The sequence below is a fragment of the Carassius carassius genome, chromosome 13 (genome assembly GCF_963082965.1).
Source record: "Carassius carassius chromosome 13, fCarCar2.1, whole genome shotgun sequence".
Lineage (NCBI taxonomy): Eukaryota > Metazoa > Chordata > Actinopteri > Cypriniformes > Cyprinidae > Carassius > Carassius carassius.
Window position 1 is genome coordinate 7,804,055 of NC_081767.1, and position 14,883 is coordinate 7,818,937.

Consider the following 14,883-nt stretch of genomic DNA (forward strand, 5'->3'; position numbering starts at 1 on the left):
CCATAAAGTCTGTCCAATACATCATATTTGCTGATGAAATGATGCAGATGGGTGTTTTGAGGACCTTTTTTTTTCTCAAGTCAGAATTATTTGACAGGTCAACTGCTTTTACTGGATTTCTTGTACATTATATATTTCATATTAAAATAAAATAAAAAAAGCATGTGTTAATAGTGCCAAGTGGGTTTTTGTGTGTGTGTGTGCATTTTAATTTATCTTAATAATTAAAGTCATTACAGGTCTAATAAGTTTCAGCACTATTTTACATTTTTCATTCATATTGATTTTAAAAACGACTGCTGATTACTTGTTTTCTGCCATATTTTCCGATTTTATCTAAAAAAAATTGAAAATACCTCTATTTGATAGTTTGCCACAAATGTGGTAAGGGAACATAAAGAAGAAATTTTTCCAGAATATTTAGTGTAATATGGGTTTGGCATGTACACCTGTGTTGGAGTTGGCCAGAGGGTTGGGTTTTCTCTGAATGGCACGGGCAGTGCCAGTGTCTTCATTTATCTGCTGCATAGAGTTGAAGTCGATTGTGTAGACACGGCCAAGTGTCGACAGACTTATCTCGTCTTCTCCGTTCTGGTGTGCAGTCTGAAAAAAGTGAGCAATTAAGATCGAATGGGGATTCTGAATCATTAGCTGGTCTTCAGAATGCCACGCTAACTACGTCAACATACTTCAATGATGCGGCTGTCAATGCGGTTGTACGGGTGCCACAGGCCCCTATCATCTCTCCACTGCCAGATGGCGCCCTCTGTGGTCTGGGCACTGCCTTTCTTCAGCATGGCATCAACCGCAAAGATGCCCTCTCTGGGCAGACATGGCATCAGCTCACTAAAGCAGAGATACAAAAGAGTTACCAGACACACTCATTATGGTTTCCTCTGCTGAATTGTGAGCAAAGATGACCATTTTCATTTTGGAGTGAACTAATCCTTTAAGCTTCAAAACTATTTCTCCAATCGGAGTCTCTATTAACTCAGAGCATGTTAATCAGATGTCACGAACAGAACCACACAAATCAAGGAGAGGTTTATTAAAACAAGACGTACCAGATGAGTGAGGTGAGTTCATAAAGCTCCTGGGGGCTTCTGGGAACAAGGTCAATCTGCTCTTCACAGCTCCCATTAGATGCTCCACAGAGCAGGAAACGCAGGGTCTCTGCTATATCTGAAAACACAAAACACACTCAGTCGCTCAATAAACATTTACTTGGAGTTGTAAAACCTGCCACGAGTCGTTCATCTTGATATGTGAAAAAAACAAACTGCTATCAAACACCACATTCAGTGTTGGTGTTCATTTCTTAATAGAAACTAATTAGTGCAAGTGACTTACTCTGTTTCATGAGCTGCACGGCCAAGCACGGGCAGTTGGAGCACATGAGAGAGAACATGCGCACTACCATGATGAACATGCCGGAGCTGAGCACGGGTGGAGTGAGCACCAGCAGCTGCTGGATGTTGGTCAGCAGGTCCCGTGATGCCACCTGCTGTAACAGGTTCTGTGACACAAGGACACACAGGGCAACAGTTCATGAGGTCATGCTGAATGCACAATAAAGTGTCACATACCAGAGTAGGTACAGTACAGCCAATGCACAAACAAGTTCTTCTGACTCATTTGTTTAAAGTGTATAAAAATTATTAACCTTAACCTTTTTTATTTTGATAACAGTATGCGATAACTCATATTAAGTGACTTTTCATTATTACTATTGAAAGAACCATTTAAACAAAGCAAAGCAATTTGTAAAAACTGCTCAGACAAAGATTTAAGGCATCATTTCTCACCTCCTCATGCTGAAAGTTGTCCACCAGCCTGGCAAAACAGAGACAAGTGCTTTCGACAGATTTTTTATCCTGTAAACCAAAATTCATAATAAAAATGCTGATTCATCTGCGTTAAAGAGTTGTGTTGATTTTATTGTTTACACCCAGCATCTGGCTGTCAATCAGTTGTGATTCACACCAGTAACACTACGGTAAACATACTGCTTGTTTGTGTTACAGATCCAGACATGACATCCATTTGTCTGCTCTTATGAATGTGAATGAGATGTGTGCTGTGTTTCAGCTCATCACCTGGTGTGTGAGTCTCTGAGTGAGCAGGGGCAGAGAGTCAGCGACGAAGTGAAACTCGTCCGGCGTGATGCTCTGGCAGCAGTTAGCAGCGATGGCTAATGCGTTCCTCTGAGCATTGATGCTGAAGAACTCCAAGTACAGCAAACAGTCAGCCAGACCTCCCTATAGATAAACAGTTCCAAAAAACAGCAAAGCTTTAATGGATTGTCATTTTCTGTAATAAAATAAAATGGGCACAAAAGAATAGATTCTACATTCAAAGCACATCTGTGTCCGCGCATCTACTCTATATTAATGCGTGGAACATTTTGTGCTAACTAAATTATTACAATTAATTCAGTTTGACTAGTGTCTTATCATATTGGTTGATCTAGCATTTAACACAACACTCAGGCTACGTTTACACTACACCGACGTAGTCAAAAACAGAAAAGTTTTCCTAAAAACGTTTCACATATACACAACAACGTTTTCAAAACGATTTGCGTTTATAAATATCCGCGAAAACATAGAATCCCGTATTGGGCGTTTTCAAAAACGTGGACTTTGAAACCGGTTTTCAAAAATATGCGTTTTCAGTCCCCAAAACGCTGTTGTCGTGTCAACGCGCAGGCAAACTGCATTAAAAATGTGCTGTTTTTGCCTGAAAACGTTGTGCAAACCGCTCCTCAGAAAGCATCAGTACTCACAGCCTGTAAGATGGCTTTGCTGTGCCTCCGTGACAACATTTCCAGGGCGGTCAAGGCTTGCTCTGCCACATCGATAAACTGGATGACCTGAAGCTGTGGACACAAGGGAAACACAGATTTGAGACAACAAACATAAAAGACACCTCTTTTAAAGATGACCTTTTTCATGAGTGGCTAACTTCTTCACATGTGAAATGTCTATAATCGATGTCTATAATTATATTATGATTATTTCAAAAGAAAAACCTGCACCTTTAATTATGTCATTCACATTATTGACAGCCAGGTCTTAAAGGAACAGCGAGGTGCCATTTACCTTTTCCAGGAAGACAGGGATGGCGTCTACCACCACAGCCGAGGAGCGCGGCAGAGCCTCCATCATGTAGGTGAGGGCGCGAGACGCATGATTCATCTGCAGGAAGGACACATGGGGGGAACAGTTATTAAGTCACTCAAATTTTAAGTGTAAAAATTGATATGCCTGTGAATAGATGGTTATAATCATTGACAGGTGATAGATTCTCTGCAGTTGGTCTTGATCGGCGGTTGTTTTGACTGTGCATGCACCCACTCACAGAAGTTCATAATACTCACAATATCAAAATTATGCTCCATCTGTAACAGTGTGATCTGCAAAGAGAAGAAGAGAATAGGATATGAGGTTAAGAACAGAAAGACAAGAGAGCATGCTTGACTCTCCACACAGAGAGGAGGTTGTTTATCTCTCAGATTATGAATTTTAGAAAAAAGAAAAAAGGTTCTTAAAACCCTTAAAAAAAAAAAAAGATTTTAGACCTTCACAAATAAAATGAATAAAATTTGGGTAGAGTAGACTTCCTGTCTAATAGGGCAATTCTTGGACAGAATAAACTAGAACCAAATGAATTCCAGATGAATTTCCTGATGCAGGGAGAGTACTTACCAGGGCAGGTACGACGCTCTTGACGGGGAATCCTCCCAGTGTCTCCTCATTGCCCATCACTAGCAGCTGGCACATCTCTATAGCAGCCTGGAGCTGCTGGGATTCGTCTCCTGCAGCCTGAAGCCCCTGCAGCAGCTGCTGTGCCTTTGAGCCTGCAAGTGCAGAGAGAGACAGAAGACAGAGGAAATACTCAATCATCCCACAGAAATGACACAAACATAAGTCAATGTCACTCACTAGCTCCACTCCCGATGGTCCTATGAAACAGCTGAGACATACGGGGCCCAAATGGGCCGAACAGGTGAGGAGGAAGGCCCCTGGCCTCCAGTAGAGCTGTAGAGAGAGAGAGAGAAAAGAAAAGTGTAAAACCTTACACACAACTATGTATTTCTGTTTCATTATGCTTTGATGTAAATTATTAAAAAAATGTATATATATATTGTGAAAATAATTAGGCGAAAAAAAGAATGTTTAAAGTGCACTACTAGTATATTATGAAGAAGAAAATTAGAAAAAATGTATTTGTACTCCAATCAATTAATACTCTAATCACAGTAAATAATATTGAGAATTGACCCATTTGAACTGCTAGTGGCACCATAACATCCTATACACAAGATTTTTATAAATATATATATAAATGTAAGCGATTAAAGAGATTAAATTACTTTTATAAAAAAAAAAGGTTACACATAAAATGTTTGCATTTTCAGTGTAATTAAATACTCCCTTTTATCTACTAAAATTAGATTCCATTTTAATCAAAGTAAACTTGGCTAAAATGTATTGACATGAAATAGAAATCAAAAGAAAATAAACTAAACCTATCTCTTCATTTTATGTTCAGATATGTGCAATATATAACAAACAATACAATACAATTATATTCACAAACATCTAAAAAAAAATTTCTCTTTGGATTAATGGTATAACAGGTAAAGCATACATACCTTGCAGTCTTCCCATTTCAGAGTCATCTGATTCACTCTCTCCAGAGGTGGTCATGCCAACAGCTCCAGCCAGTGAGCTAGACGCTTCACAAGAGAGAGAAAATGAGCATAGAAGGGACAAGACATAGAATAAAACATTTCATGCCGACATTAAGACACTGTCATTGTGCTCAACACATACAATATATAGTAAAATCTCATGGCACTGCTGCTCTCTTACCTGATGCCCCTTGTGGTGTCTCCTCTGTACGCGCGGCTGATGAATTGGCCCCATCCTGGTTGTTGTCTGAGTCGGCCATTTTCTCCTGTCGGCGAGATTCGGCTGCCCCGCGCTTGCCCAGGCCTGAGCCTCGCCGACTAGAACGAAAAAAAACAAGGAAAGAGAAAGTCCAATATTGTTATTAAAATGTGCATATCCACACATACTACACTGAAATGATGCCAAACTATCAAAAATAACTATTTACTTTAAAGAAAATGTCCATAGCCAAACAGCACAGAAACAACCCAAACTAACGAGTGCGTTTAAAGCGATGGATGACATAACTGTAGCACACACTCATGAGAAACAGAGCGTTACCATCGATATGGATGCTAATATTTTTATCCATTATATTTATCATTGTTGGTGTGACTGTGTAAACTCAGATGATGTGCATCAAAGTTTTAGAGGAAAAAAGGGTTTCAAACAGCCCTCATCTCTGCCGCGCAGCATTGCTGACGCACACCTGATAAACACAGCTCAGTTGTGCAATGAGAGATTAAAATGACGTGTGAAGTGAAAGAGCAGAAAAGCAGCATCTATTTCATGCACAACTTAAACGACAACAGGTAAAGCTGTCAGCTGTGTGAAAATTGGCAATATTGTTAACATTTTTCGTTTATAATCATTAATAATATGGCTCCTTCTTAACAAGATCTTAGGTCTATGCTGTGCTCTGTTAATGCGTGAACTTCATTATTTCAAGTGCACTTGCTGTCCAGAATCGCAAAAAGCTTTGTGCCTTGTTACTTTTTAAATAAACAAAGTATCAGCTTTAAAATGATTAAAAATTCAAAACGTAATACAAACAAATACAGTTTTTTGGCACTCTTTAACGCGGCAGGCACGATCACTTTAGTTCAAGCGGCAAGTGACCCATTTAATCTTTCTCTTTCTACTATAGTACATAATGAACATGAATTAACATCAAAAGATGTTATTTTAAAAGAAAGCCTACAGTACAACTTCCTGAAATGTCTAGTGTAAAAGCTCATTCAGTGTTTCAAACTGCGGAAAAAGCTTGTAAACATTGCAACGTAATATACATTCACCTCAATAACCATTTGGTTTCCATAAGCTCATCAGTCAGCTAGAAAAATAACTATAAAGAGGATAGTTATATTTAAGTTCTATTGCAATATTTATATTTTTACTTAACCTGCTGTCTACAAGATTTAACTGCTCCTATAAAATTACATTTTACTAATTAAGAAAAACAGACTGAAAGTGTAAAAAGACATACACTCTTAAAAATAAAGATGCTTAAAAGGTTCTTCACAGAACCATTTTTGGTTCCACAAAGAACCATCCAGTCAAAGTATCTTTAAAGAACCATCTCTTTCTCAACTTTTTATAATCTTGTAAAGGACATGTAAAGGTTCTTCAGATGAAACCATTTAGACAAAAAAGGTTCTTCTATGGCATTGTGAAGCAACTTTATTTTAATGGCAACATTTACAGGATGCATTGAGGAGAAACCCAAACTTCACTCAGTGGCAGAGTGATGCTTACAGTCCATGATACTGGTACAGATTCGGTGTAATAAACAATGTGTGAATATATTTTAAGTTGGAGAAGACATTTAGTTCCCACTTTAAGTGAACCTTATTTCCAAGATGGATTAAAAAGTCAAGAAAAGATGAGACAAACACATGACAGTATGATTGAAATGTTAAAATGTAAAATAAATAATAATAATAAATAAATAAAACATGTTTATTCTGTGGCGCACAAGAAATTATATGGCACCTAAGTTTTTTTTTCTTATAAGAGTCAAAGGCTCCTTACTAGATTTTTTTTGATCTAGACAGAAATCAGAAATCATGCTGATTTGTCCGCAGTGAAGTTCAGCCAAAGCCTTTTTGGGGGGGGGGGGGGGGGGGCAAGTTAAATTACATTTGAGCTACAAGGTCTGAAGAATGCCTGCTGAAATCCCTGGAGCTACCAAGGATTTTGAAATCTTGCGAGCCCTGAATTATAATCAAGATAGTCCAAAACACTGCACCTAATTTCTTATGAGGATGAACTGGAAGTTCCAGTAAAGTAAGTAACTGAAAAGGAACAACCATGTTCAGACACCACTGTTGAGCAAGAGGGGAGAGGGGGTAAATCTAAAGGTGCTGTCACATTAGCATAATGGTCCAGTGTATATTGTTAATAGCGCAGTGATGCATTAAGCATAGCTCACACAGAAGTCACGTTCAAACCAAGCAGCTGTCTGTTTGTCAACGCAACATTCACGAGAGATGTAGGACGTAGGTGTTGCATAAGCTCCGCTAAGATATGATGAATGCAGAAATGCAGAGGAGAAAGCAAATCAAAACACTGGTCACAAAAAGTCTAAAACAAGGATTTTTTTTGGATGCTTTTGATTTAATATTTTATAATTTGTATTTTTGATTGCACTTTCTGGTAATTATAATAATTCCCATCGGGTAAGCAGGAGCCTGTGTTGTTTGCATTGCTCCCTTCCTGCACTTAAGTGCAAACTGTAGTTTTGATTTGAGCAATTACCCTGCTATAGGCTATTGCCGCTGCTATTTAGAAGGTCGCAACAGCTGTTTTCACTTTAGTTTCTTAGACTGTGTATTTATTTGATGTCTGTGCGCCCTCCTTTGGTTAAGACCGACAAGAGTAAAGACCTGCAACTTTACCTGCATGACTGCACAGAGCAACGGAACCGGCAACGCACTTAAGTATAATTTTTATCTTCCCTTTACACACACTCTTTTTCTGTCCTCTTTTTCCCCCCTCTATCCTGTGTTTCCAAAACATTCCGGTAGTCTTTCGACAACGCTATAACATCACACGCAGACAGCAACGCAATCTTGATTACCTGCATCCTATCTGTATATCCTCTACTGCACCTCTTTCTTTCTCTGTGGGCCTCTGGAACTGTCAGTCAGCTGTCAACAAAGCAGACTTCATTTCTTCTTTTTCTTTACAATCCACACTCAGCATCTTAGGATTCATCCAGAAGACTCAGCTACCCCAGCTGCTCTATCAAACAATTTCTCTTTCTCCCACACCGCCCGTCAGGTTGGTCAGGGTGGGGGCACTCTTCTGCTCATTTCTAATAATTGTAAATACTCAACACACTCACCCTTTACAATTATAACTCATTTCAATCTCATGTGATTACGGTTACAGCTCCCATAAAACTCCAGATTGTGGTTTTTACCGCCATCCTGGGCAAATTCTAGGCACCTTCCTAGAGGAGCTGGATGGGCTACTTTCCTCATTCCCGGAGGATGGCAGTCCACTTTTAGTCTTTGGCAACTTTAACATTCTATCTGGACAAGCCTTATGCTACAGACTTCCATACTCTCCTTGCTTCATTTGATCTCAAATGACTTGACTTACCACAAATGCAAAAATTAGGCAACCAAACCTGACTTAATGGGGTCATATAATGCAATTAAAATTTTTCCTTTCTGTTTTACAAGCACTTGGTGCATAAAGAAGATCTGTAAAGTTGCAAAGCCTAAAGTCTCAAATCCAAAGAGATTTTCTTTATAGAAGTTAAGAGTCAACCACGCCCTCCTAAAACGACTTGTTTAAAAAAGATTTGCATAATGCCGCCCAAATGTTCACACAAAGAAAGGTGTAACTTTGATTCTCGCTGTAGTATTGTTGCTGCTGTCATGTCGTGGAGACGCTGTGTGTTTTATTGTGAAAGCAAAACTACTTTGGTTTGGCCTTCCAAAAGAGGACACAACTAGAAATCAGTAGTTCAGTTGTATTTATAACACTGATCCAGAACAGTTCAAACCAAATATTCAGATGTGTGCAGCATTTCTCTGATAACAAATGCAGACATGGTTGTGTTTACTCAGTGTGATACGCAATGCAACAGGAAAAAAGTAATCAGTAATTCTGTCCCCACTGGATGCAGCAAATGCCTTGTTTATTAGGGCTGGGTAAAAAAAAAATCTATTTTTCGATTAATCATTTTTTAAAATGTGGTCGATTCAAAATCGATTCTCAAAGGCCATGAATCAATTTTTTCCCATATTTATTTCCGCAGACATTGAACGTAAGGATTAGCGTTAATCTAGGTCACTCTCTTATGTGCCTCGTGCGATGTTACCAACGAACCTGTCATTCATTCATTCATTCAGTTTAAAGCAGTGGTTCTCAACCCGCGGCCCGTCACGAATTCAAATGCAGCCCACCATATGCTGAACACACACACGCACAAAACTACAGCTCTAATAGAAAATCGAATCGAGAACCGAAATCGAATCGATTTGGGAGCTTGTGAAACGAAATCGAATTGATCTGGAACATCTGAATCGATACCCAGCCCTATTGTTTATAATGTTTTATTTTTTCTGGTTTTGTCCAATCTCGTGGGGGGGGGGGGGGGGGGCACAGCATCACAGTATAGTAAGGGGCGTAACATTTGTCACACGCTTGAGGTATTCGACTATAGATAGCTGGCCAATCAGATAGCTGGTCAATCAGAGCACACCTCACTTTTCAGAACAATGAGCTTTGTAAAAATCGAAACGTTTCAGAAAGGAGGGGAATATAGGAGAAACAATAATGTACATTGTGGTAACATTGCATTACACCAAATACATAAAATAATGCGCAAATGGCTTCAAATCACATGGCATCTGCATTATAAGCGAACTGCATGCACTGTTGACACAGGAATTGTCACTTGCACTATCGAGACAGTGTCGCATTGTCACTAAAGTGTTCCTGTGGCTCAGAGCATTGCGATAGCATCGCAAAAGGATGTGGGTTAAATTTTCAGGGTACACACATACTGGTAAAAGAAAAAAAAAGAACATCCTGTATGGTTATGACAGTGAGGAATTCTCCCACTGGTTAATCGAAGCGTGATCCACTATCACCGTGGGGGCGGGGCATTCCATCTTTGTAAATAGCGCCAATTCTGCGTAAAGCAATTGTTAGTTTTTAGTTCATTTGAATCTTACCTCTTTTCCTCACGTTTCTTTGCTTAAAAGCACTGTGTGCATTTTACTTTCACTTTTGAATTAGCGGCTTGAATGCAACAACATACAAGGGCAAACTCACTTTACCATATATATATATATATATATATATAAATAACTTATTAACAAAAATACAATACACCATGTTATAGGGCAGGCTATGTCTAATATAAATTAACAAATAAAGTTTAAACAGGTATAAAAATAGGCTAAATAACCATGTATAATATATAGCCAAATAAATAGGAAACGCAGAACATTTTATTAGCAAAATGAGTAAGAAAGCTGGAGGCACAGCATACACCTTGATTTCAAATAAAATAAAAAAATGACAAAGTTTAAATAAAGTAAAAACCAGCAAACAATGTGGAACCAATTAAATAAGAAACAAATGTTTAAAAAAGCTTCCAAAATCACATTACATAAACGACAAAAAGTCAACAGGCTTTTCAAAATCCAAAATATTAAACCGGTGCCTTTGTATTTCGTTTCAAAACTAAATCATCCACCATCATCTTGTCGGTCTCACCTTACTCTTCTTGTCAGTCATCTCTCCTCACTTGGATAAATTAAATCTGATCTGTGATGCGACTGTCGTTCGGCACACTGCATTGAGCAGCCGTGTTCAGTTTTTAATTGTAGTGTCTGTTCTTTTACTTAACTACAATGATTTTTATTACTCTGAAAAAAAAATGACAGTGGGGTAAACCATTAAGCACTCGCTCTCCTGGAGACTGTGAACTTGCTCATGCACACCCGCAGCGCACACATATAATGCCAGGTTCACATTACTCTGTTTGCAGTGTGTATGTGGTGTGTATTTTTTCCATGCTCATGTTAACAGATTAAAGCGTTCACTGTCCAGCAGTCCAGCAGTGCGTTCCAGTAGGTGGTGCGTCTGCAGGAGTGCAGCGATAATTTCTGCACCAAGTCTATTTTTGACTTGCTGCAAGCACTGAATTAAAGTAACAGGGCATTGTTTCAGTAAATATGAACATGCCTTGACAAAAATGTAGCAATTACACCATAAATGCATATAATTAAAGTATACTGTGTTTATAATGTACTACTGTAGGTTTAAAGGAAAAGACCACTTTTAGATAAACAAGGCAATCATTTTAAAGTTCTGAATTAAAGTTCTTTAAAAACCACAAGATTGCTTATAATAAAGATTTTGAAATGCAAAAGAAAAGGCAGTATAGCTGACTTTGTCAATGATCAGATTTAATTTAGGATCTTTTTGATAACATTAAGAAAAGTAGTTTAAATGTTTTGCTTGAGCAACTTAAAGGGGTCATATGATGCTTTATTAAGGATTATTATTTTGTGTATTTGGTGGAACAGAATATGTTGACATGCTTTAATGTAAAAAAAAAACATTATTTTTCAAATGCTGTACATTATTGTAGGTTCTCTATGCCCCGCCTCTCTCAAGCAAGTAGTTTTCTACAAAGTCCCTCCTTCCGACAAGCTCAGTCTTCTCTGATTGGCCGACTGACCCAATGCATTATGACAGTGACAGTTCAAGCTCGAAAGGGGAACAGAGTGCCATGACAGACACAGTGGTGAAGCTCTTATGTTTTTGCATTACGCAAGCCACAGAAGGTTAAGACAGCTGACTCCACTTTGTGACCCTGTGTCTTTCTCTCTCTCTCTCCCATAAAATGCGTTGTTGTTCTGTAGTTACACACACAGTTTCACCCAATCTCATGTTAATCTTCAGTATCTATAGAGCAGTACTGCATCCTTCATATCTCCAAAAAGTCTTTAGTTTTATCATATTTATAAAAGAAAGATACAGCTTTACGATTCTTTCCGGAAAAAGCCGAGCTCCCGGAGGCACGCCGTGGGTGTAGCTAAAAAGTGATGAGCACTTGAGCGCCGAATGCCAATAAAGCAGACATGTGATGCCGTTTCACTTACATCTCAGCAGTTCTGAATCATGACCGGGATCTTTTATAGCTGGGACCGCTCCATATTTCAGTATCAAACTATATGTGCTAATCCAGTGTCGAACTGGGACTTGTTTAGAAAACTTTCATCAACAAACATACTTGTGAAACTCTGTTGCTGCCCCAGAAAAACAAACTGTATCCACTGTTAACACTGGGTTCTTTAGGAAGTTGAACAAAGTTATCTTTCCCTTACAACCAAAAACTCACTTCTTCTGAGACACTTCTCTTGAGCAAGTCCCATGCAGCGCTGCCGCCAGATGGAGCTCATTGATGGGCGCGATCCCGCTCTTCCGGAATAAATGCCCATATAAGGAGTTCCACCCGCATATACCTCATGAAGAGCCAATATAAAAAAATACATTAAAAAAACTCTCCAAAACTTACTAACCAGGAAGTAAGATTTTTGGCACAGAAATACTCAAGTCATACGTCTAAATAGTTTTTTTGAAACTTTGTCTATGCTTAGCGTGAGAATCAAACTCTTTAACAGTGTAAACAAATCTGAATGCATGAAACAGCATTGTACCCTCCCCTTTAAAGATTCCTAAATGCATCTACTTTCGGAAGGCCAAATAAAGTGCTTTTGCGTTCGCCTAGGTACACAGCATCTCCCTGATATGGCTGCTTCAACACTAACTGCGGTTACTAGTCTTAACTTTGATAAAGAATATCTCTTTGGATTTGAGACTTCAGTCTTTGCAACTTTACAGATATTCTTCACGCACTAAGAGCTTGTAACACTCCACTCTACTGTGTAGAAAAAAAAGAATCACAATGTTGAAAAAACATTTTAAGTAACAATGTTTGGATTTAAAATCAAAATAATGGATAAATGTTGTGTTTGTAGTAAGCAGCCATGGATCAGTTGCAGACTCCTGTGTGAAAGCACTGGCTGCTTCTGCACCAATTGCATACCGCACATAGACTGCATATGCACTGCAAACAGAGTACTATGTGTGAACCTCACATACAGCTAATGAAATCAGGCTTGTGCTGTGTTGTAAGCTATTGTGCAACTATTGTGCAACAACACTTGCACAACAATATTGTGCACAATTTATACAAAAATGCAGTGCATGATCAAACATTTAGGTGAGAAATATATATTTTAGAAAAATGTTAAATCCCCCCCCCCAACCCCTAAAATGAAAAAAAAAAAAAAAACTTTCACAAGAGTCACTTTAGAGTGGAATTCATTTTCAAAAATGAAATTCAGGCCCTGAATAAATGAAAAATAAAATAAAAACATTGATTGGATCATCACTAGATATAATTCTACATAAAAAAGATCGACGATACACGATCTTATAATGCATGGGTGGAGCAAGAGAGAGACTCTTTGTTCTGGTGTTTTAAACCGCGCAGGTGTAGAGAGAGAGCCTATGGAATCACCAATATTCGAAAAAATATACTTTCAAATAAAGATGCACGATCATGATTTTTCATGGCAGATTTTTTACAAGCAAACTGTCCGATTCCGATACAGATTTTTTTTTTTTAAGCAACAAACAAGAAAGAAGGAAAGTATGCACAAACCAAATGTTTATTTGGTATTTAATAGGCCAAACTGGCTTTTGGCTATTGAAGACAATAATGGTAACCATCTGAAATTAACGGCAGTACCTGCACAGTAAGTAGCCTACATTCAATACAAACACAGACGGTACACACATCAGCATTTAGCTTTTGTTTTTGAATTGGGTTGAAACTACATAGAACTGGCCTTAAATTAAAAGATTAACTGTAACCATGTGAAATTAAAAGCAATAACTGCATAGTTCTACAATCAACAGACATTCAATAAGATGTTTCTTAATCAGCATTCAGTATTTGTTTTAGTTTCTTTTCTGGAAGCACCAGCTGCTGTTTGCTTCCTGCTATCTGTGCCTCAGACGTGAAGCTCTGCACTTCCAGTGCTGAACAACTGTCTGTTTCCTGCGCACAGATTTCGAAATACTTCCACAACAAATGACATGATAGCGTATGATTACAATGTAGTCTGTGCACACGCGCGCACTTCCATAAAAACCAGCCGAAAAAAAGACCAAAAACCGTCCGATTGCGATCGCGTATTTTAAGCAAAAACCGTCCGGTTCCGATTTATGGCCGGTCAACCGGTGCATCCCTACTTTCAAACATACTGATAAACTAACGTTAAATATTAAAAAAAATGTATTTAAAACAGCTAATAGTCGGACTCAACTGTCATATCACGCATCCTGTGACAAATTTGCCACATCTGCGCACGGAAGTTATTAGTCTACATGTTCTGCAAAATCAGTCAACGGTGAAAATCAATAGTAGATTTAATTTGAAGTCCAGCAGTTTAACACTAATATTGGACATAAATGAACACGTTAAATATAAAGTATTTAAAAAAGGGAAAGTCATTTATTTGGAGTAAAGTTGAATAGAACTGATGCACAGTCATACAGTGCTTCGGACAGCACACCTCATGATGAGACAGAAGCACCGCCAAAGAAACAAGAATGAGATGCATTCTAACTAAGGCTTTTAATTTATTTTAAATATCACGTCAGGTTCTTTTGCAATGATTTTTTTTTTATGTGACAACGCGTTAACGTCACCCACAAAGCAGAAGGAGACAAGCATTTGCCGAAATCTCATTCTGCAAGGAGTCAGCAGTGTCTTTATTTGAGGGCACGGGCAAACGTAAAGAGAACGTCGTGGTGTGTCTCTATTGCAAGATAGAGCTGGCATACCACAACTAGGGCCCTATGATTTCCGTGATGCAGAAAACGCAGAGGGAATCACGGAATCCAGTAATAAAATTTACAGTTTAACGTGGAATGGCACGGAATTTGCCAAATTTTGAATGAATTAATCAAAAATAGGTCATAGCACTTACATCAAATCACGATATGGACTAATATCGGAAAATATTAAGCCGGAACAGTCTATTTAAATATGAATCCTGCATGTTCTGCGCGTCTCTGTTAATGAATGGAGCAGAAGCGTGTCTTCCATTATTAACACACTGAAGCACGCATGACGCTCCGGTAATTTCAGCATCTGCTGTCT

The 14,883-nt window shown here is 38.4% G+C and overlaps 1 protein-coding gene across 5 annotated transcripts in view; it reads right to left on the minus strand.

Annotated features, from left to right (window-relative positions):
* LOC132155911 (E3 ubiquitin-protein ligase TRIP12-like) overlaps window positions 1-14,883 on the minus strand; it is a 57,976-nt gene that overhangs the window by 16,594 nt on the left and 26,499 nt on the right. For all 5 annotated transcript variants that reach the window (XM_059564680.1, XM_059564681.1, XM_059564682.1 and 2 more), the window contains 13 exons: window positions 4,878-5,014; window positions 4,658-4,741; window positions 3,945-4,040; window positions 3,708-3,859; window positions 3,380-3,415; window positions 3,102-3,197; window positions 2,786-2,878; window positions 2,097-2,258; window positions 1,806-1,874; window positions 1,351-1,516; window positions 1,065-1,182; window positions 690-846; window positions 450-603 (listed from right to left, as the gene is read on the minus strand). In XM_059564680.1, coding sequence (XP_059420663.1) covers window positions 450-603; window positions 690-846; window positions 1,065-1,182; window positions 1,351-1,516; window positions 1,806-1,874; window positions 2,097-2,258; window positions 2,786-2,878; window positions 3,102-3,197; window positions 3,380-3,415; window positions 3,708-3,859; window positions 3,945-4,040; window positions 4,658-4,741; window positions 4,878-5,014 — 1,520 coding nt within the window. The remainder of the gene's footprint in view (window positions 1-449; window positions 604-689; window positions 847-1,064; window positions 1,183-1,350; window positions 1,517-1,805; window positions 1,875-2,096; window positions 2,259-2,785; window positions 2,879-3,101; window positions 3,198-3,379; window positions 3,416-3,707; window positions 3,860-3,944; window positions 4,041-4,657; window positions 4,742-4,877; window positions 5,015-14,883) is intronic.